The sequence below is a fragment of the Pavona decussata genome, unplaced genomic scaffold, assembly GCF_977016875.1.
Source record: "Pavona decussata unplaced genomic scaffold, jaPavDecu1.1 SCAFFOLD_80, whole genome shotgun sequence".
Lineage (NCBI taxonomy): Eukaryota > Metazoa > Cnidaria > Anthozoa > Scleractinia > Agariciidae > Pavona > Pavona decussata.
In genome coordinates this window covers 189,644-207,851 of record NW_028145498.1, presented here as the reverse complement: position 1 = coordinate 207,851, position 18,208 = coordinate 189,644, and the positions used below count along the sequence as shown (strand labels likewise).

At 39.4% G+C, this 18,208-nt stretch overlaps 1 protein-coding gene and 1 pseudogene across 2 annotated transcripts in view; one reads left to right on the top strand and one right to left on the bottom strand.

Annotated features, from left to right (window-relative positions):
• Nucleotides 1-1,801: 1,801 nt before the first annotated feature.
• LOC146476105 (uncharacterized) overlaps nucleotides 1,802-18,208 on the top strand; it is a 53,074-nt gene continuing 36,667 nt past the window's right edge. For both annotated transcript variants that reach the window (XR_014865711.1, XM_085114980.1), the window contains exons 1-2: nucleotides 1,802-1,929; nucleotides 10,327-10,643. Coding sequence is in view for 1 of the 2 variants with exons in the window: in XM_085114980.1 (XP_084971106.1) it covers nucleotides 1,860-1,929; nucleotides 10,327-10,643 (387 nt within the window). In the remaining variant the exon portion in view is untranslated. The remainder of the gene's footprint in view (nucleotides 1,930-10,326; nucleotides 10,644-18,208) is intronic.
• On the bottom strand, nucleotides 4,579-7,774 carry LOC146476107 (uncharacterized; annotated as a pseudogene).

Genomic DNA, 18,208 nt, shown 5'->3' with positions numbered 1-18,208 from the left:
ACCAACATTCTTTCCAGTGTATGTGTAATATAAGAAAATATCAATATGAATGTATGGAACATATATTTGGAACTGCTGATGAAAGATTAAATAGACGAAAGATCCTCGCAGGTTTTACGCAACTTAAGCAGTTGCGAAAGCCTGAAAAATTCAGGCTTGAACGAGCTTCGAACCCATGGCTCTGCGATGCCGGTGCAGTGCTCTACCAACTGAGCTTTCAAGCCAACTGGGAGCTGGTAATATTGTGGGTTCGCAACTTGTGGATTTTTTTCCTTTTAGCTGTTTAATATAAGACTTCTTCTCTTTTCTATCAGTGTCAAGATTTTTGCTTGCGCCGTGACAACACGGACACACAGTAACTTCAAAGGTGAGTGTTCAGCAAAGCATATCCATCTGTCTGGTAACGAAGGCTTTCTGACTATTTTTACGTACCATACGAGCGTTTCACGAACATCACCTAGCACCAGCCATATTGATTCGGGGAATAAAATTCTCTTTCTCAAAACTTTGTAAGTTTTCAGCCAAAGCATCCGTATTATCGTTAAAATTGCATTAGCTTCCACAACTATGTCTTAAAAATTCACAACGACCGGGGAACACAAAATTCAAAATTCAAAATTAAAAGTGAGTGTCAACAAAAATTCTTCTAATGCAATTGGAACTTAGGCAAGTTGGTATGGTGAGTTTACAGACATTCGAACTAGGCCATTTTAGAAAGTCTGGCGATGGCCCTTACTATATTTGGCAAAATTTGCAATTGCAAGTCAATTGCATGGTGGAGAGGCCTGGAGATGAGTTACAGGTAGGACGTGTCCTGCCGAGCTCCGTCTTTCAACGACATTAATTTTAGTTTTTACTCGTTCTTGCAACTTAAAATGCCACCAAAACTAAGAGGCAAGCAAAGCTCAAAGGATTCTAAAGAAAGAGAAGATTCAGAGATGGACTGCACCAGCCTTTTCGAAGCTTTAAGCAACAAATTGGCTGCGAAGAACTCCATTCAAGAGAAGTGGCATGACGAACTGCACGCTAAACTTCAACACTTGGAGAAGCAAACTTCGATGCTACAACCAGTTGCAAAAGTAGTTGAGGCATCCTACCTTAATAAGAGACAACTCTTCAGCGCGCTATTGCGCATAATCTTTCCCCCTCCCCCCTTTCCAATGTTGCCAGCTAAGCAATGTGACGTACAAAATCTTAGATGAACAACATTGAAACGGGGAGAGGGGGACTAGTTTTTATTCTGTAACAAATTTACTATTTGCGATCCATTTAAGTAAGTAAAGCAAAGCCACACAAAGTGTATCAACATTTTTGCAACTGGTTGTAGAAACAAAGACAACGTTCACCTTGACAGCGACAATATAGCCAGGGTATTGCGTCGTTTACTCAGTTTCAACATGGCCGCGCTCGCTCGTGACGAACAGTCAAAAGACTCGTGAGACTAGACTTGTGTGCCCTACCCTAGAGAGTAGAACTTTGCAATATTACGTGAGTTTTGTTCCCTCGTGTTTTCTTTTCTTTGTAATGTTCGAAGCAGCTTGTAAATTGTATCGTTCCAAGTTCAAGAGTTGTTGTTGTAAACCTTGTCAGGCGGCAATAAAGAGTACAGTGGATGGAGAGCTGTGGTTCTTTTCTTTCCTCAACACAACACGTAACCGTTAAAGCAAGCTCTTGTCAAAGCCGATAAGGAAAACATGATAATATCTCGTGGCAATGCTTTTATTATCTAACGTTATGATATCATTAGACCGAGAATGGAAGCAACAATTAATTATTAATTTTGAAACAAAAGACTTAACCAGGCGAAACGAAGCGACACGAACAAGGTTGCGCTGTGATTGAAATTGAAACAAGCCAACATGGCGCGTTATTATCACAAACTATATTTCCCGATGGTAATCCTAGCTTTGATTCTCTCTTTGGTATCAGGTGAGCGTAATGCCATTTTGAGGTATTGGTTTACTTGTTTTAAAAGCTGGAGCGTGTTCAAATACTCAATGAATAACGACGACGTTTTAATATTTTGTTGTTCATTTATTTATGATGTATTCAAATCAGCCATCCAGAACATGCGAAATTTGTAGCTAGTTTGGTGTGCACATTGATAACAACCATTGTAACTTAGAACCTTGTGATGTTTGGAATTTGCTAGCCTATAGCAAATTAACATTTACTTCCTGCTTTTGCGATTTACAATTTTTCTGTTCGTCAAGAGCCGAGAGGAGCACGGTTTTTTCCTACGTACGTATTTCATTGAAGCGGAGTCTTCGATATCTTCTAATCTGGTTTGAGAATTTGTTCGTGGAAAATCTACAAAATCAGTTTCTACTAGAGACGGACGCATTATCTGTGTTGGACAAACTTGGGAAAACAATACTTGAACAACTAAACTGTCTTGGCTCGCTTGACCATTCGACCATTCGTCTTGTAAGTTGTGCATTTTTAACTGATCTGATGTGGCCAGACTGATCAAGTTTCCATCACCTTTAAGTGGGTCTTTCGGGACAAACTGAGGCCAATAGTCAGTCTGGACGAAGTAAGATGTGTTTTCGAGTTTAAGAGCCGATTTCTGAAATTATCGAAAATCAGACGTCAGTCGTGAAATTTTGCCTATATAATCTCCTGAGTGGAGTATTTTCAAAAATAACGTTAAAAGTTTCTTCAGCGCGTTACTTTTTTCCAAATCGGGCAAAGTTTGAAATACGGCAAATTAGCGTCCTTTCAGTCACGAAACTAACTGAAAATTACCCATTTTCATCTCGTTCGTAGAAAGAAACGCGATGTTCCCTGTTAATGAAATGTGTTCAAAGTATAAACACATCCTTGTTCTTCATAATACACTAGTTTAATTTAGATAAGCTGAAAAATTGGAAATGGTTCGGCCGTTTAAAGAAACCCCATTTCGGCAGTTTAAAAATTGAGCAAATTTAATCCAATTTCAGCACAAAAGAAACCCAATTGGTACGTAAAGTTTGAACTTAAACTGAAGACATCGTTGAAGCTGTTTGCTGCGTTAAAATAATTCTGGCGGCACTGCAAAAGTACCCCGTCGAGAGGCCAAAATGTGAAGGGTACTTTGACACGAGAAGAGCCTGTGAAACGAACAACGGCCGTCACGCTACAAATCAAGTCCTTTGTTTAATCATCACTTGCGACAAAGAATATGTTGTCTATAAGCTGTACAGAAATTGCTAATAGTAGCTTATTCTCTGTTGAACTTAGTAGGATAACATTTTGTTTGATTTTGTCAACTCATGTATTTGTACACATGTAGAAGTCAGGATTAGGCATATTTTGCTGTTAATTGTATAATTCGAAATTGTTTACATTTTTCTGCTTCGGCTACTTTCAAAAATACAACAGTCAGGAAATACCAAAAGTCAAACTATTTTTAAGCTTTATTTCATCTACCGATTGAGTTTTTAAGACAGGGAAAGGCAATTACTTTAGAATTATCAAGCGAGGGTTGTATAAATTCACTTAGAAGGGGTCACAGTTAACAGCTGAGATTAGCAGATTAGCTATGTGAATGTCACATCGCCAGAATTAATAATTAATAAATTGCTATGAACTAGCAGTTTATTTTAGCCCTTTATTCGAAAAACTCGCTAAAGAGGACTTACCACAGCGATCTGATCTGCAGCGCCATTAACCCTTTTTTAACGGAAAATCCATGTAACTGCGTGACTGTGACAAACTGAGGCTTGATCAAAACCGCGTAGGACCTGGTAAACGAACTATCTCCCCACGCGCTACGCAGGCGAACAAGTAACAAACGATAAAAAATTCGGTATTTTACCTCTGTAAATAAGTAGTTCTTCAAGTTTCTATACCAACCAGGGAGGTTCCTTGCTCGTGAGAAGTCGCAGATGTTTAGAACACAGCTTAGTGCCCTTTTTTCAACAGTCACTTATTTTCTACATTTTCTACTGTATGGCACTTATCTTTGCAAATATCAAGAACGAAGTGGACAGTTACTATAATGTTTCCTAACTACAGCAAAAGGCTAACATTAATGGTTGGAGGTTCCATCTATGATACAGTAGCAAAAAGAGTAGGCATTGCAAGCTGTATGGGGCCACACCTGCATTTTATGTCTACACGTAGCATGTTACGTTCCTTGTATGCAAAACAGTCAAATTTTTGTCTTTTAAGTGCAGACACTATACTCGAGAAGCACAAAAAGCCTGGAATGTCATTCGAGTTATCTTTTCCTACAAGAAACGACCGCGCATGATCCTACGACGGACCAGCGCACAGAAAGATTGCTTTGTAGTCTAGCCTGTTCCAAGCTCCAGAATGATGAGAACAGCGAAACCATGAACCCAAATTTAAAAGCACCATCTCTCTGCACAACTCCACTCATTTTGTTTCCTCGGGTTTTGCTTTGAAATTAGGGCGTTCCCACTAACTGAGAGCTTTGAACTATCTGATGTTCAACAAGCCAGTGTTCATGTGGCATAATTAAACTTTGCAAGGCTAACCACTTACGGCTTTTTCTTGAAAAGGAAACGGAAACTTTTAAAGGCTGTTAGCAAAAGGCCTTGCATTATTTTGTTTGTGCTTCATTTTGTAGCTCTACAGGGGCAGCCGCCTCCTCACCGCCGGTACTGGTACATCCAGTTCCAACCTTTGACAGAGATACTGTAGCATCCCCAACTTTGTTTTCCGAAACTCGGCTTTGTTGTTAACCAGTGAGCATATCTCGTATTGATCAACAACTATTGGGTGACGGATATGCAGCCTGGAAATCACATCCGCTCTTGCCAGAGAGAAATTGCTTTGCTCCTCTGCCGCTAAGACATCCGGTGGTGTCACCTCAACTTGTTGCTGACGCAGCTTCGCTGCAAGGCGCGAGAAGTAAGACGACACTTGCTGGGGTGTGAGAAACTCTCGACCACAAAACAACCTTCCCTGTCTGTGTCCCGGGCACGGTGCATTTCTTTTGCAACGACATCCGGTTCCAACTTCCTACCTGTGGACTGTCCGATATTAAATTTCGCCTCCAGATAGGTCTTCTGTTTTTCGTTGAACCGGTAGCCCTTCTTAATTTCCTTCAGTGCCCAGCCTTCCTTGACAGTTTGGCCTTAGTTCGATCTGTCAACAGAGCTGGATACTTGCAGAGAAGGAAGTAGGCCTAGGCCTTCCTGGAGACGGGTGGCTTACTGTTGCTTGGCCAGGTCCATTAGAGTGTGTCTCTTCAATAACATGGAACAGTATTCTAACGACAGGTGACGTTCCAGGGCAGACGACCGTTGAAATACTTTAACGCAACCTTCCTTTGGGCATGAAAACACACTAAAATGTGGACCTTCAGCACTGGCACATTCTTGCTGATCATCAGCCGTGGTTACTTAGACCCGGGCTGGCTTTGGTTGCTCTGCAGAAACTGCTTTGAACTCACCAGGTGAAAACAAAACAGAAAGGCAGCTGTAGTTGACATCTGTAATAACACTAGGCAGAATTTAGCATAAACATCATATCAGGGGAAAGAGTTCTATAATTATAAATCAGTTATATTGTAAGCATCTTCAGTTTACTTTTCCTCTTCATCACCATCGGCATCCTCATTATCCTCCTCCTCCTCTTCCTCCTCCTCATCATCATCATGCTGAGGAAGTATGTCAGGCGCCTCAGTACTCTAGTAGCTGGCTTCCTTCTTGATGATGTCAGTGAAGATTCCAGTCAACTACCAAAGAACATGGGGACTCGTTACGAGTGTGGGGAGTTTCTTTCTGCAGAAGAAAGTGTAATTTGCTCCTGAAGCAAAATATTGAGAACGCCTTTTGCTTGTTAGACACAATTTATTTTATCAATAAAAGTTACTTAAACCTCTCAGTTGAACACGTAGGAACAGTTTTCAAGTGGCTGTTTATCGGCTAAGCTTGATAACGCATCCCCTTGGTACGTTTTAAATACCAAAGTGGCTCTACGAATAACTAAAAATACACATTGGTAATGTAATAAGATGGCATTGACCTGACACTTTTCCCTTCTCAATGCTCTTTCCTGGACCGATAGCATTCGCGCGCCAGACCTGGAGGGATCCGTCAGTGAACTGAAAGATATTTAACTTGTTTATGCCAGGAATGTTCTGCAGCTCCACAGTTTGGTTTATTGACGGCAAGAAAGGTACCCTGACACCTTCTACTCCCCCATGGGAAAGCAGGGTCTCCCTCATCTCCTCTGCTGTCGTAACATGGTGGCCTTCGTTGAGGTAAATGCGGATGTGGCACTTACACGTAGCTGCCAGCCTATCAGCTGCTACGTTGCCACCTAGGGGTTTTCCAGCCTTCAGGGAATCTTTAATGCGCCTTGCCCACTCTCCGCCGTCAGCTCTTATTGAAGAAATATCCTCCACTATTGAAGCAAGGTCATCAAATGCTCGTGCCCCTTCTGCTGCGAAATAATCTTGCGCACCGACGCACTGCACTCTGTCAGTATTCGTAGCATGGTACTGCGGCTGAAAGGCTTGAAGTTGGTCGCACTGCAATACTGCCTGTACTGCATGACAATCCCTCCAGATATCATTGTGCGAATGATGTTTGGCACCATGATAATTTTCCCGGACGAGAGCTGGAGGTGTTTTTCACCAAAAAGTAGGTCCTGAACAAGATGAGGGCTTCTGATAAACACCACGAAATGATCCAGTTGGTTTGCGTCTATCCTTAGTCTTGGGGACTCGCAGGTAGGCACTGGAGCATGGTGTCCGTACTGAACACGGTGCAGGTTGGCAGTCGTGAGACGATACTGGGTCAAGCCAGGTATAAATTCAGATATGGCTTTGAAACTGACGACTCCTGACATTACGGACAGCACCTGCCGCCGTGTGTCCCAGCTGGTGGCATTGCTATATGCCTCTGCCAGAGCTTCTAGGTAAGCTGTCTCTGATGGAAGAGATGCTTGATGGAGACCCAGTTGCTGGTTCACGGCACCAGACGTCTGTAGTGCTCTCCACAGATGGGGAGCGTTATTGGACGAAATCACTTTAAGTACAGCTGCGACAATCTCACCAGATCGCTGGACATAATGCTGTCTTGTACGCAAACTGACTTCGCCCCAATCCATCCAAGGCCTTCTAAGCGACTGGATTTGACACTGATTGAGGAAAATGCTAAGGGCATCTCTTGGTTGGGCTCCCACCCTTTAAGGGTCATTCCCTTCTCCAGAAAAAGAAACTGTATTGGCTGTCTAAGGAGAAAGGATAGGGCTGTCATCAGAGATCTTCACTTTCCCAACGCCTACTGTCAGCTCGTCAGATGCAGTACTAAGATCTTCTTCCTCTATTCTAAAGGAGCAACATGGACACTGTTTAATATATTAATGAAAAAAAAAAAAAACACAATAACAACATTGCTCTGTCGCCTTAAGTTCATGATGCTCACTTACAATTTTGTGGTAACACAGAAAAAGTGAAACGATCGGCTTTTTTAATGCCAACAGACACTGAAATGATGTTACCTCTTCCTTAGGAGATTTTTCGCTCTCTTTAAGAGTGTATTCCTGCTCTTCTGTTTGACTGCCAGTGGCTTCAGCCGTCTGCGCAGGTTCGCTGACACCTTCAGTGACCGCCGCACTTGCAATAAGATTGGCCAATATTCCCTGCACTGCCTGCAAAAAGCTGTATAATTGTACATAAAAAAATATATACTTGTCACTTAATATTTGTTACCTCCAAGTCCATTTGGTAATAGAGCATTCAGCAACTCCGCCCTGCGAAAACCTCCTTGCTATTACGGACACCCGTTTATTACCTGTATTTCTTCATCCACATTTCCGAGAAAATTAAAATACCCACAAAACATATTTATCGCACACGGCGTGCGAGAGTTCCTTACATACTCTTTTATTATGTCCTCTTGTGCCCCAATTTGAAGTCATTAGAGTGAAGTGTTACGGCGTTTTTAAATTAAAACTCCATTTGAAAGTTCGAGACAGGGTAACTATCCGATGTCGCGCAAAATATCTATTTTCTTTATTTCATTGTAAGAAAACGCCATAATCGTAGATCGTTTACCGTACCGAATTCACAAGAAATAACATGTACCATAAAAACCATTGCAAGGTCGAGAAAATATAACAACCCAAAGTTCCCTATTTTTCCAAAGAAATGTATGCGCTGGCTACATAACACATTTCATAAGCTTATTAACTCTTTGGGGCAGATGTTACATCTTGAGAGATAAACGCCATTTTACAGAAATAAAAAGCCGGGTTTTCTGTAAGGTTTAGAATTCGTCAAAGCTTTTAATTCGCGAAATCTGTCTGTCTTGAGGCACTTATTACTGGCGAACGTAGCTATCACTAAAACTTAGCAAAAAAAAAAAAAAAAAAAAAACTTGATAAAAGACAAAGAGTAGTTTTTAAAAATAATTACCTTTTATATTTCTTTACTTTCGTGAACCTCATAGAAGGCTTATATTCGCCGAGCGAGACTTCTCCTTAGCAGTCGTTACTGAAAGATCTTATGTAAACAATGAACCAGGACATAAAATCTCTAATTTGCTCTACCTGGTATCCGTGGAAGTAATTTAAAAAAAAAATTCAATAATCTACAACACTGACGTAGCCTGCAGGGGGAGGGCCGAGGGAGAGATTAAGGGGTTGAGACGCGTGAAACGCTAAAATAGTTTGGTTCACTGTCTATAGGGGCTTAAATCCTAACGTGAGTGTCATAAATAGCCCCAACCACGTTCAGTTTGGTAGACTCTGTAAACTCTGTAGAAGCTTTCAATACACGAAGTAACTTCAGCGAGGGTTTCTGGCCAGTGTAAACGTCTTGAATAGCTTCAATAACGGTCGATTTTCCAACGTTGAAGACTGGAGCAATAGTGAAATATTAATTTCCATTAGTCGACACGTGTATTCTCAAAGCCAGCCCTTTGTCAGGTGGTAAAAAGTCACGAAATATTGAGAAGGTTCCAAACGTAAAAGGTTCTTAATTATACGAAAAGTATCATCTTGTTTACTCTGATCTTAATTGGTGTGGAATGTACTCTCCTGGTATGGCTGCTTCATTATTGTCGTAAAAGAAATGCATGATAAAATACTAACTAGAAAATATAATTAAATGAATAATGTCACGAAAAAAAACTCATATAACGCGAACAGGATTAAGTTTACAGTGACAGAACAGATTGCACAATTGTAAACTGACAAAGTTCGAAGTTAACTGATGTACTGCGTGAACATGATGAGCACGCGATGGATCTAGCGAGCGGCGAAGCCAGCCGCGAGAAACGCATTCAACTTTTGTTAACGTTTATGTAGAGACTAGAATTATTTCTGTGGGAGGAATATTTATAGAGTTGTGAATTTTGAAATATTTTTATCAAAGCGCGGGCCAAATTGTACGCGTGTAAAATGTTATCACGCTGTGGCTAACTTAAAGTTGTTTACAAATTAAATGTTTTCTTTCGGGCAACAATCCATAATTGTTTCTTATTCTACGTATTTCAAGTTTTATACAAATTCATTCATCGTTCCCACAGGAAAAATTTTCGTGCAAACTTCATCCACGATTATTTTGTTGTCACATGTATGGCACTTGAATCAGGGTCACGAAAAGATAAGTTCTTACACTACAGATAATGGATTTATATTCAAATTAAACTGTTAATTGTAAAAGGGGCGGTGACGTAAACCCTATAAGGCGACTAGGACTACAAACTATTTTGTCACGTGTTCTATCTTATTATTGTGGTCAAACTCACGTATTTTCTAAGCCACAATGTTTAATGAAAGAGATGAGGAAACAGAATCCTGTAGGATCTTTCTTTAACTCGTGGGGAGTTTCGGGCCCGACAGGTTTATTTTCTCAAGCATCAACTTCAACTTTCAACTTTATTAATCTTTGTAGTTAAATATTACAATAACACTGGATCCGCAAATAGCACTCGCTAATCTAGGCGGGTAGTGTAGAATTATTTATCTTATGAATAAAATATTTTTTACAATAATTTTAGAATGAAAGAAAACATTTTAACTGACTCATAAGAGGAAATACAATCATCGATCATCGATCCCTTCTCTTGACGAATAATATATCGTAGATGTAATGAAGAGGTGCTACCTTCAGAGTAATTACTGTAATGCAATGTTTCAGGTTACCAGCAATAAGCAAACGTTTAATATAGGCGAAATCTTTATTTAAGAGACAACTCTTCTTGTCTTTTATAGAAGGACCTCGTATAGGTTTTGCAAAAGAAAGACCCCAAAAATATGTGTTCGTCACTATTATTTGTTTATAAGTTCCTTTAAGATGCAGTTACAAAACTACTGAGTATAATTCTGAAATCAACTGTAAATGCCATTATTTTACATTAGGAGACTGTAGTGATTTGGATCTTGGAATGGAAAGTGGATCAATCCCAGACAGTAACATAACTGCTTCCTCAACACTGAATTCCGGCACACTGGCTAAGAATGGCCGATTAAACTTCGCAGCAGGATCATCATGGTGTGCAGCTACAGGTGACAGTAATCCATATCTACAGATTGATCTACAGACACTTCATTTCATCTGTGCTGTGTCCACTCAGGGAAATTCCCAAGCAGATGAGTGGGTGGAGACATATACCATACAAACGTCAACAGATGGGACAAATTGGACAGATTACACTGACGACGCTGGACAAGTTAAGGTAACCTATTTTACTCTACTGGCACAAGTCTCCTCCCCTTTCTACCATACAGTTTGCTTTAATATATTATTCTTTCGCCTTTGTACTCCTAATGACATTAAAGGAAACGTCCACTCTTGAAATATATCAACGTTAAATTGTTGAAAACACAATCTCATTTCAAATTTCGTTGGAAAACATGGAAATAATATTTCTGTGTCGGACAAAACAGAATTTGATTATCGCTTTTTTTTTCATTTTAACTTTCTCGGGCGCCGCCATCTTTGATTTCATAACGTAATATGGTAGGTTGCTCAATTGGTTTACACAAAAAAACTTCTGCTTACTGAAAATAGCGGCAACCATATGACGTCATGGCGGCGCCCGGGAAATTTAAAATCGAAAATAGGCGATAATCATGTCTAATTGTAAGCATACTTGAATGTCACTTCTACGTAATAAACTAAAATTTAGAATTTAGACGCTATTTCCGGCAATTTACCGTCAATTGGTTGTCGGCGTGGAGGTTCCCTTTAATGGCCTGGCCTTTCAGTGATTCAGTGACGATGATTCCTCGTGCAAATGTCTTATGCAAATCCGAGTTATATTCATCACAGAATATCAGTAAAAAAAAGAAAACTTCTAGCATCTGTGACAGCAAAAACGTTGCTCACGCTTTTGTTACCTCACACAAAGTTGGTTTCTGCAATGCTCTGCTCTCCGAGTTACCAAAATATCTACACCAACAACTACGCAAGGCTAACTTGTCAGTCCATTAGAAACAATCATATCACACCATTTTTTGTTGAGCTGTGTTGGTTACCAATTGAATAGCGTATTAATGGTCAGTTTTAAGCGCTTAATAGGTCAACCCTATACTACATTACAGGTCTATTAACGAAATATCATCCATCAAGAACTATTCGTTCTGTAGGAAGAATTTGCTTGTTAAAAGTTTGAAAATGTATGGTGGGCCTTCGTTCGGCATTGGCTGCTTCTGTTCTTTGGAGTTCACTACCTGATGATATCAACAATCGTTCTACAGACTGTAAACAGACTGTTAAGGTCTAGGCTGAAATGCAACATACTCAATGTTTTCATAAAATACAAAGATTTTTAAATCAGGTGCAGATTCACGAAGCCCTCCTAAATTAAGATGTATCCCAAGTATTGTTTCTGAACAATAGTCTCCTGTTTTTCAATTAACAACAGGCTTTTGCTAATTCAAGTTAATTCAACACAGGAGAGTTTCTTGAATCTGGATCCAGGCTTTCAAAACCAGCAAAAATCGAATATATTTTGACAGGCGTGGTTCACCTAATTTAGTTTTCGGACCTAATCTTGTACCCAGATCTTCTCACTCTTTGGGAGAGAACATCTAGTAAAATCCGTGTGTCATGTGTCAGGAATGTGGGACATAGCATACGTCAACAGTAAAGCATAGCATAGCATAGCATAGCATAGCATAGCATAGCATAGCATAGCATAGCATAGCATAGCATGGCATGGCATGGCATGGCATGGCATGGCATGGCATGGCATGGCATGGCATGGCATAACATGGCATGGCATAGCATAGCATAACATAGCATAGCATAGCATATCAGGACAGAAGAAGAAGAAGAATGCGGCAATGGGAGTCGTAGTACAGACAAAAGTTATATGAACTGCTGTACTTACCGTCCGGCTAACTGTTTGTGTCATTGCAAGCTTGGTGGTATATACAGTACCTTTGTAAGTAGCTTGCTCAATGTTTAGGTCGCTTTATTGGGTGTACACTTGCTACATTCCATTAGTGAAGAATGCAGCTCCAAATAATTAATTATTCGAAATAAAATATTGGCCATTCTCTCCGGAATCGCAAATCGGAAGAAAAACATCAATTCAATACCTTTGTGGTCTTTGCTTACGCACTCACCTAACGCTTCAGTCCTTGTGCGTTCATTTAAAAGAAAATCTATCTTTCGATGAACATATACTGAATCATGGCGAATAGCCCTATCAAGGCGGCTCTCGTCTTGCAGGATAGTTTCCGTGATCCATTTTGATGTTTATCTTGATGTTTATGAAATACTGGCCGGGAGAAAATCTTCAGTGTCTGTCAGCGCGAAATTTCGTGCCAAGTAAACTGCCAAGTTAGAATGTTATAACCGTAAGGCCCCAGGATGACGTTTTCCGCTCTTTAAGGTTACCGTATACCTTTAGAGGTGTCTCGGGTCCAAGCGATGTAGCGCGAACGGTTTAAACTGTAGATACATAATCCCCTATATCAAATTAAAGCTTATAGAGCTGGCTATCACACTACACCAAGAATTTTGAAATAAAATGAATTGTCGAATTTTTAGCGCTATTTTCTCGAATCTATTTTTTCACTTGAAGGGGACACTTTAACGAGCTAAAACGCAAAAAGAATTTGTTCGTTTGCTTTCAAATTTGGACAATAGCTAGATAAACATATAAACAACAAAAACCCGTCTTCGAATTTTTTCTTTCGAAATATTTTTTCTCCGAAAGCGATTTTTGTACGATCACTCCACATTTTCTTAATCCTATTTCGAAAATGTTCTGTAACTTTTCACTGCAATTGAATATGGCAAAACGCAGACACGTTTTTTTTAGCGCTCTGGGTCCGGAAACTGAGGAGCAAATTAAATTTGTGAAAAACAAAGTTCGCTTTGACTTGTAGCTTTAAAAATGTGATTTGGACGGTCGCATTTAGAGGTCGTGAAAAATTTCGGCAATTCATTTTATTTCAAAATTCTTGGTATAGTTTGATAGCCAGCTCGATAAGCTTTTATTTGATATAGGGGTTTAGATATCTACAGTTTAAACCGGACGCGCTACATCGCTTGGACGCGAGACACTTCTAAAGGTATACGGTAACCTTAAACAACCGGGGCCAGATTTCGTCTAAATCGATCTCTCTGTCTTTCTATTAGATATAACTTAAGAGCAACGGTCAGAAAAAATCGAGCAAAATCTGAATTTTCTGGCGAAACTTAAGAGAGTCGATTTCTTTCATCTTTTGTCCATATTAAGGTTTTTGTAAAGTAAGAATCATGGTGTGGCTTAAATTGGCCAGAAACACTTGCGTTTTGGGAAAATCAGGAAAGTCGATCGAGCCCTTGTGAACTGAAAAATAATTACTCGGGCCGTAAGGCGGCACGAGTTAATGTTTCGGTAGCATTATCAAATTCTTTTTTATTTTTTTTGGTGGCGATGGGCCCAGAGACAAGACTTCGGGCCACGAGTTATTGTTCTTGGTCTCGTTTTTTGTACTCGGGTGGGACGAGTTAAGTTTTCGGTCTTGTTATCAAATTCTTTAAATTGTCGGTCGCGCTCTTTGTACTCGGGCCGTGAGGAGTGTATATAAGATGTGAGCCAGCGAAGCATGCGAGGCATGCGAGGCAGACTTGCGAGGCATGAACAAAACATGCGAGGCATGAACAACCCCAACATAAACTGCTAACCGTTAAGCTAACCGGGGAGCTATTTAAACTAACCGGAGTGCTCTTTAGGCTAACCAGAGTGTTTTTTAGGCTAACCTGAGTGCCTCACACCTCTGCCTCGCATACCTCGCATGCCTCGCTAGCTCGCAGATTGTGCATCCCCGCCGTGAGGCGCCGAGTCTGAAGTTCACCACATGACGTGTCGCATACAGGATGGCAGATGTAAGACACAAATGACTAAAAATAGAATCTATCAACTTTAACAACTTTATTTCCAAGGCGAAGACTTTTAAACTTAATGCAATGAACAGACGCGCAGAAACATAATCTGTTTATATGTCTATTTTTATAGTGTCTTTTGTGCATCTTTTAACTTTCCAGGTTTTTCAACCATTCATATCTCATCTTTTCAGTACTAGCACTTTAAAAGTTCGAAAGGTTATTATCGTTTTTCATTTACTTAGCTTTTTTAAGTTCCTCAAGGTTAGTTTTGTTTAACCGAAAATTTGGCAACTAAATCAGTCTATGACCCCGCGGGCCAAGATAGATAAAAATCTCTCACGTTTACTATAGAAAAACAATCAATGTAGAAACGGTTTCTGTCTTCAAATGAAAGGTGAATAACAAATGCGTTCTCCTGAATTTCATTTAAAAATATAAACAGCGAAACATTGAAAAACGTACAAGGATAACGTACGCGTAATGCGTAACGTTACTCTAGATCATACCGGAAATTACGATCCGTCATTGACCCGGCGTCACATACATATCAGGACCATGCAAATGGTTTCTGTCTCTAAACGAAAGGTGAAAACGTAAGAATTAAAGCCCGGGGATTATAAAAAGCATTCGTATGACAAATGTCGTTTTCCCCTGTATTTCATTCTGACTGCAAGAAATGCAATTCTATCTGGTGGTTACTTATTGCCTCACTAATCTCTGTATCAGCAATGGAATAGAAGAACTGGTTATTCTCAGGAGAGGCGAGTATACTCATGTGATCTTGTTGACAAAACTTTGTTGGTTTGCTGTTTTGCAAGATATTGACTTCTTGCAGTGTTAATTGACACGCAGTTTAACTTAAGCTTATAAAGCTAATTACTGCTAACTTCAGAGCAGTCTTTTGAGGTAATTTTTTCGATCCATGTTCATTATTTTCCTTGGAGTTTTATTTTCTAATCTCGTCCAATTTTGCCTTCCAACAGCGGGAGAAAGAGCAAAGCGACTAGCGGCGGGAGAAACGAACGCACTCTTTTAGAGGCGCCACATCATGAGGAGTGGCCGAAGAGAAATCATTTTACTCTGATCCGATCTGACAAAACGTTGGATTTTTCCTCTTGAAGTGAGACTTTTCGCTCACTTAACGTTATAAAACGAACGAAAAAATCAGCAATGGAATAAAAAGACTGTTTATTCTCCAAAGAGGCGAGTATATTTATGTGACAGTATTTTTGTTGACAAAGCCTTGCTTGTTTGCAAGATATTGTTTTACTTGCAGTGTTGACACTGCAAGTAGAACTTCAGAGCAGTCTCTTGAGCTCGTTTTTTTGGTCCATGTTTGTCATTTTCCTTGGAGTTTTGTTTTCTAATCTCATCCCATTTTGCTTCATTTAAGAAATTTTTTTTTTATTCTCAGGTAAAAATAGTCAGTCAAACAAACGTCTTGAAATTGACATAAACTTAACTGACAAGTTTTTCTCGCATATATTTCTCCTTTTAGGATTTTTTTGGGACAATCTTTACAGAGAACAAACACAAATACTTAAAAGAATAGGATATAACGGCTAAGATTTAGATGTTTAAGGAATTTTTGATTGAGCTGAAAGTTATCTGCAAACTGGCTCAATTTAAACTCTGTTCCATTTTTCTTTATACCTGCTATTTCTTTTTTCCTTCGAATAGCTTCAGCAAGTACCTCAACGGAGAGGACGAATAGATAAGGCGACAAAGGACAGCCTTGCCTAACTCCTCGACTTAGTTGAAAGAAATTACTTGACCAGCCATTATTCAAGATACAGCTTTCAATGTCACTGTAAAAGAGTTTGGTCCACCTTAACAACGACGAACCAAAACCAAAATGTTGTAATGTTTTATCTATAAAAGACCACTCTAACGTGTCAAAAGCTTTCTCAAAATCGAGGAAGAGTAGAATCCCTGGGGTGTTGTTTTCTGCCGTGTCTTTAATAATGCTGTCTATGGTGCGTATATTCTCGTTTATATTTCTGCCTCTTATAAAACCTTTTTTGTCTTCAGAAATGCGTTTAGGAAGAAACGCCTTGACTCGACTTGCAACAGCTTTTGATGCAATCTTATAATCACAGTTAAGTAGTATTTTTGGTCGCCAATTTTTAATTGAGGTCAGGTCAGCATCATTTTTTGGTATGAGCTTAACAATTCCACGTCTTTGTGATATTGAAAGATTACCTGTATCGTATGAGTAGTTATGAGCCTTGATTAAAATTTCTCCTATATCATTCCAGAAAACTTTGTAAAATTCACAAGGGAGGCCATCTGTGCCTGGCGTTTTTTCAGATACCATGTCTTTTACAGCTCCTAGACATTATTTCAAGTTAAGGGGTCCTTCACAAAGAGCCGTTCTTCATTATTTAGAAACGTTCCATTTTGAAGTGGTGGAAAAAAGTTTTCTGCGGAATCTTCATTGAGCTTAGAGCTATAAAGAGTTTTTTAGAAGGACTCACACTCTGATAATATCTCTTTGTCTGACAAAATGAAGTTATCTTCATCGTCTTTCAGTTGAGTGATTGTTCCTTGTTTGCAGTGCCTTTTTTCCATTTTGTTTTTCACCTTCGTTGTAACACCAGGATTTTGACCTTGAAATCGCACTTTTTGTTTGGTATTCAATTATTGTCTCTAATTCACGCCTTTTCCTTTCTAACTCTGTCCAATTTTTCTCTTTTTGTTTTCCGTCCAAAAGAGTATCGGCTAATTGTCCTTCTAACAGATTAATTTTTCTTTCAATTTCAATTTGTTTTGATCCTAAATTCCTTTTCTTTGTTGCACCGTGTTAGAGTGTAGTGAAATGTGTAAAGCAATCATAGAATGATCCTTTTTGTAGTATATCAGCATTAATGGTGTTACAAAGCGTACATTGACTTATTAGAAAAAAGTCAAGTCTACAATGGATTTCAGGTTTCCTTTGTCGCCATGCATATCTCAAAGAGTTCGGATATATAAAAACACTGAAAACTTTACGTGTAATCTAATTAACGGCCTTCTCCGAATCTGATGAACAAAAAATACACCTGACTGACTAACATTTTGTGCTGGAAAAGACTGAATGTGCAAAAAGGTAAAGTGTTACATTAGACGTTTTTACAGTTTGTTATATATAAAAAGGTAATGGAAATTATGTATACGCATACCTGAACCAACTAGCATAAGTAGTCCCAGTTTCTTCCATATAAAATGGCACGAATTTTTTGCCAAGCCCTCGTTCTGCTTTTGCGATTTTTTGCGTCTGGCTGTCATGATTCGGTATCGGCGGTGGAATTTGACACTTATTTGAACCTCGACGCCAGCCAATTCCCAGAGACAAGTGGTGTCGAGGACAAATCGTCAATTCCGAAAGGTTTAACTCCGTAGTGAAGGAGATAACTGTTCTTGTCAGAATAAGTTCAATTTCGGTTTCTACATCGGCTATTGACAAGGAAGACCTGTGACTCGCGATGTTCCTCTTGCAATTTAAAAATGGGATAACTTCAATTGATCTGCTCCTATCTCTGGGGTCATAAGAGCAAGGACCTCCGACCAAGGAGCTAAAAGAACACTTAACTTCCATGACGGCACAAAAACATCAAACCAAAGTGACGAATTTTCAAGTTTCTGTAATTGAATTTTTTTTACTTTTACTTTACTTTACTAATTCGATTTACTTTAGTACACACCAATACGTGATACTATTCACCGATTATTGGTGATTCCGGAATTTATATAACGCAGCCCTAACTATTTAGTGAATTAAAAACAGAATAGAGATGTTTGACCGGTCCCCATTTTTTTTTCCGCGAGCATTTTACCATAGCCATAGGGGAGAACTTCAACCCCACAGATTTCCTTTTTCATGCGTTTTCATTAGCAATCTGACACCGGAACGAACTCAAGAAATTGACATCGAGA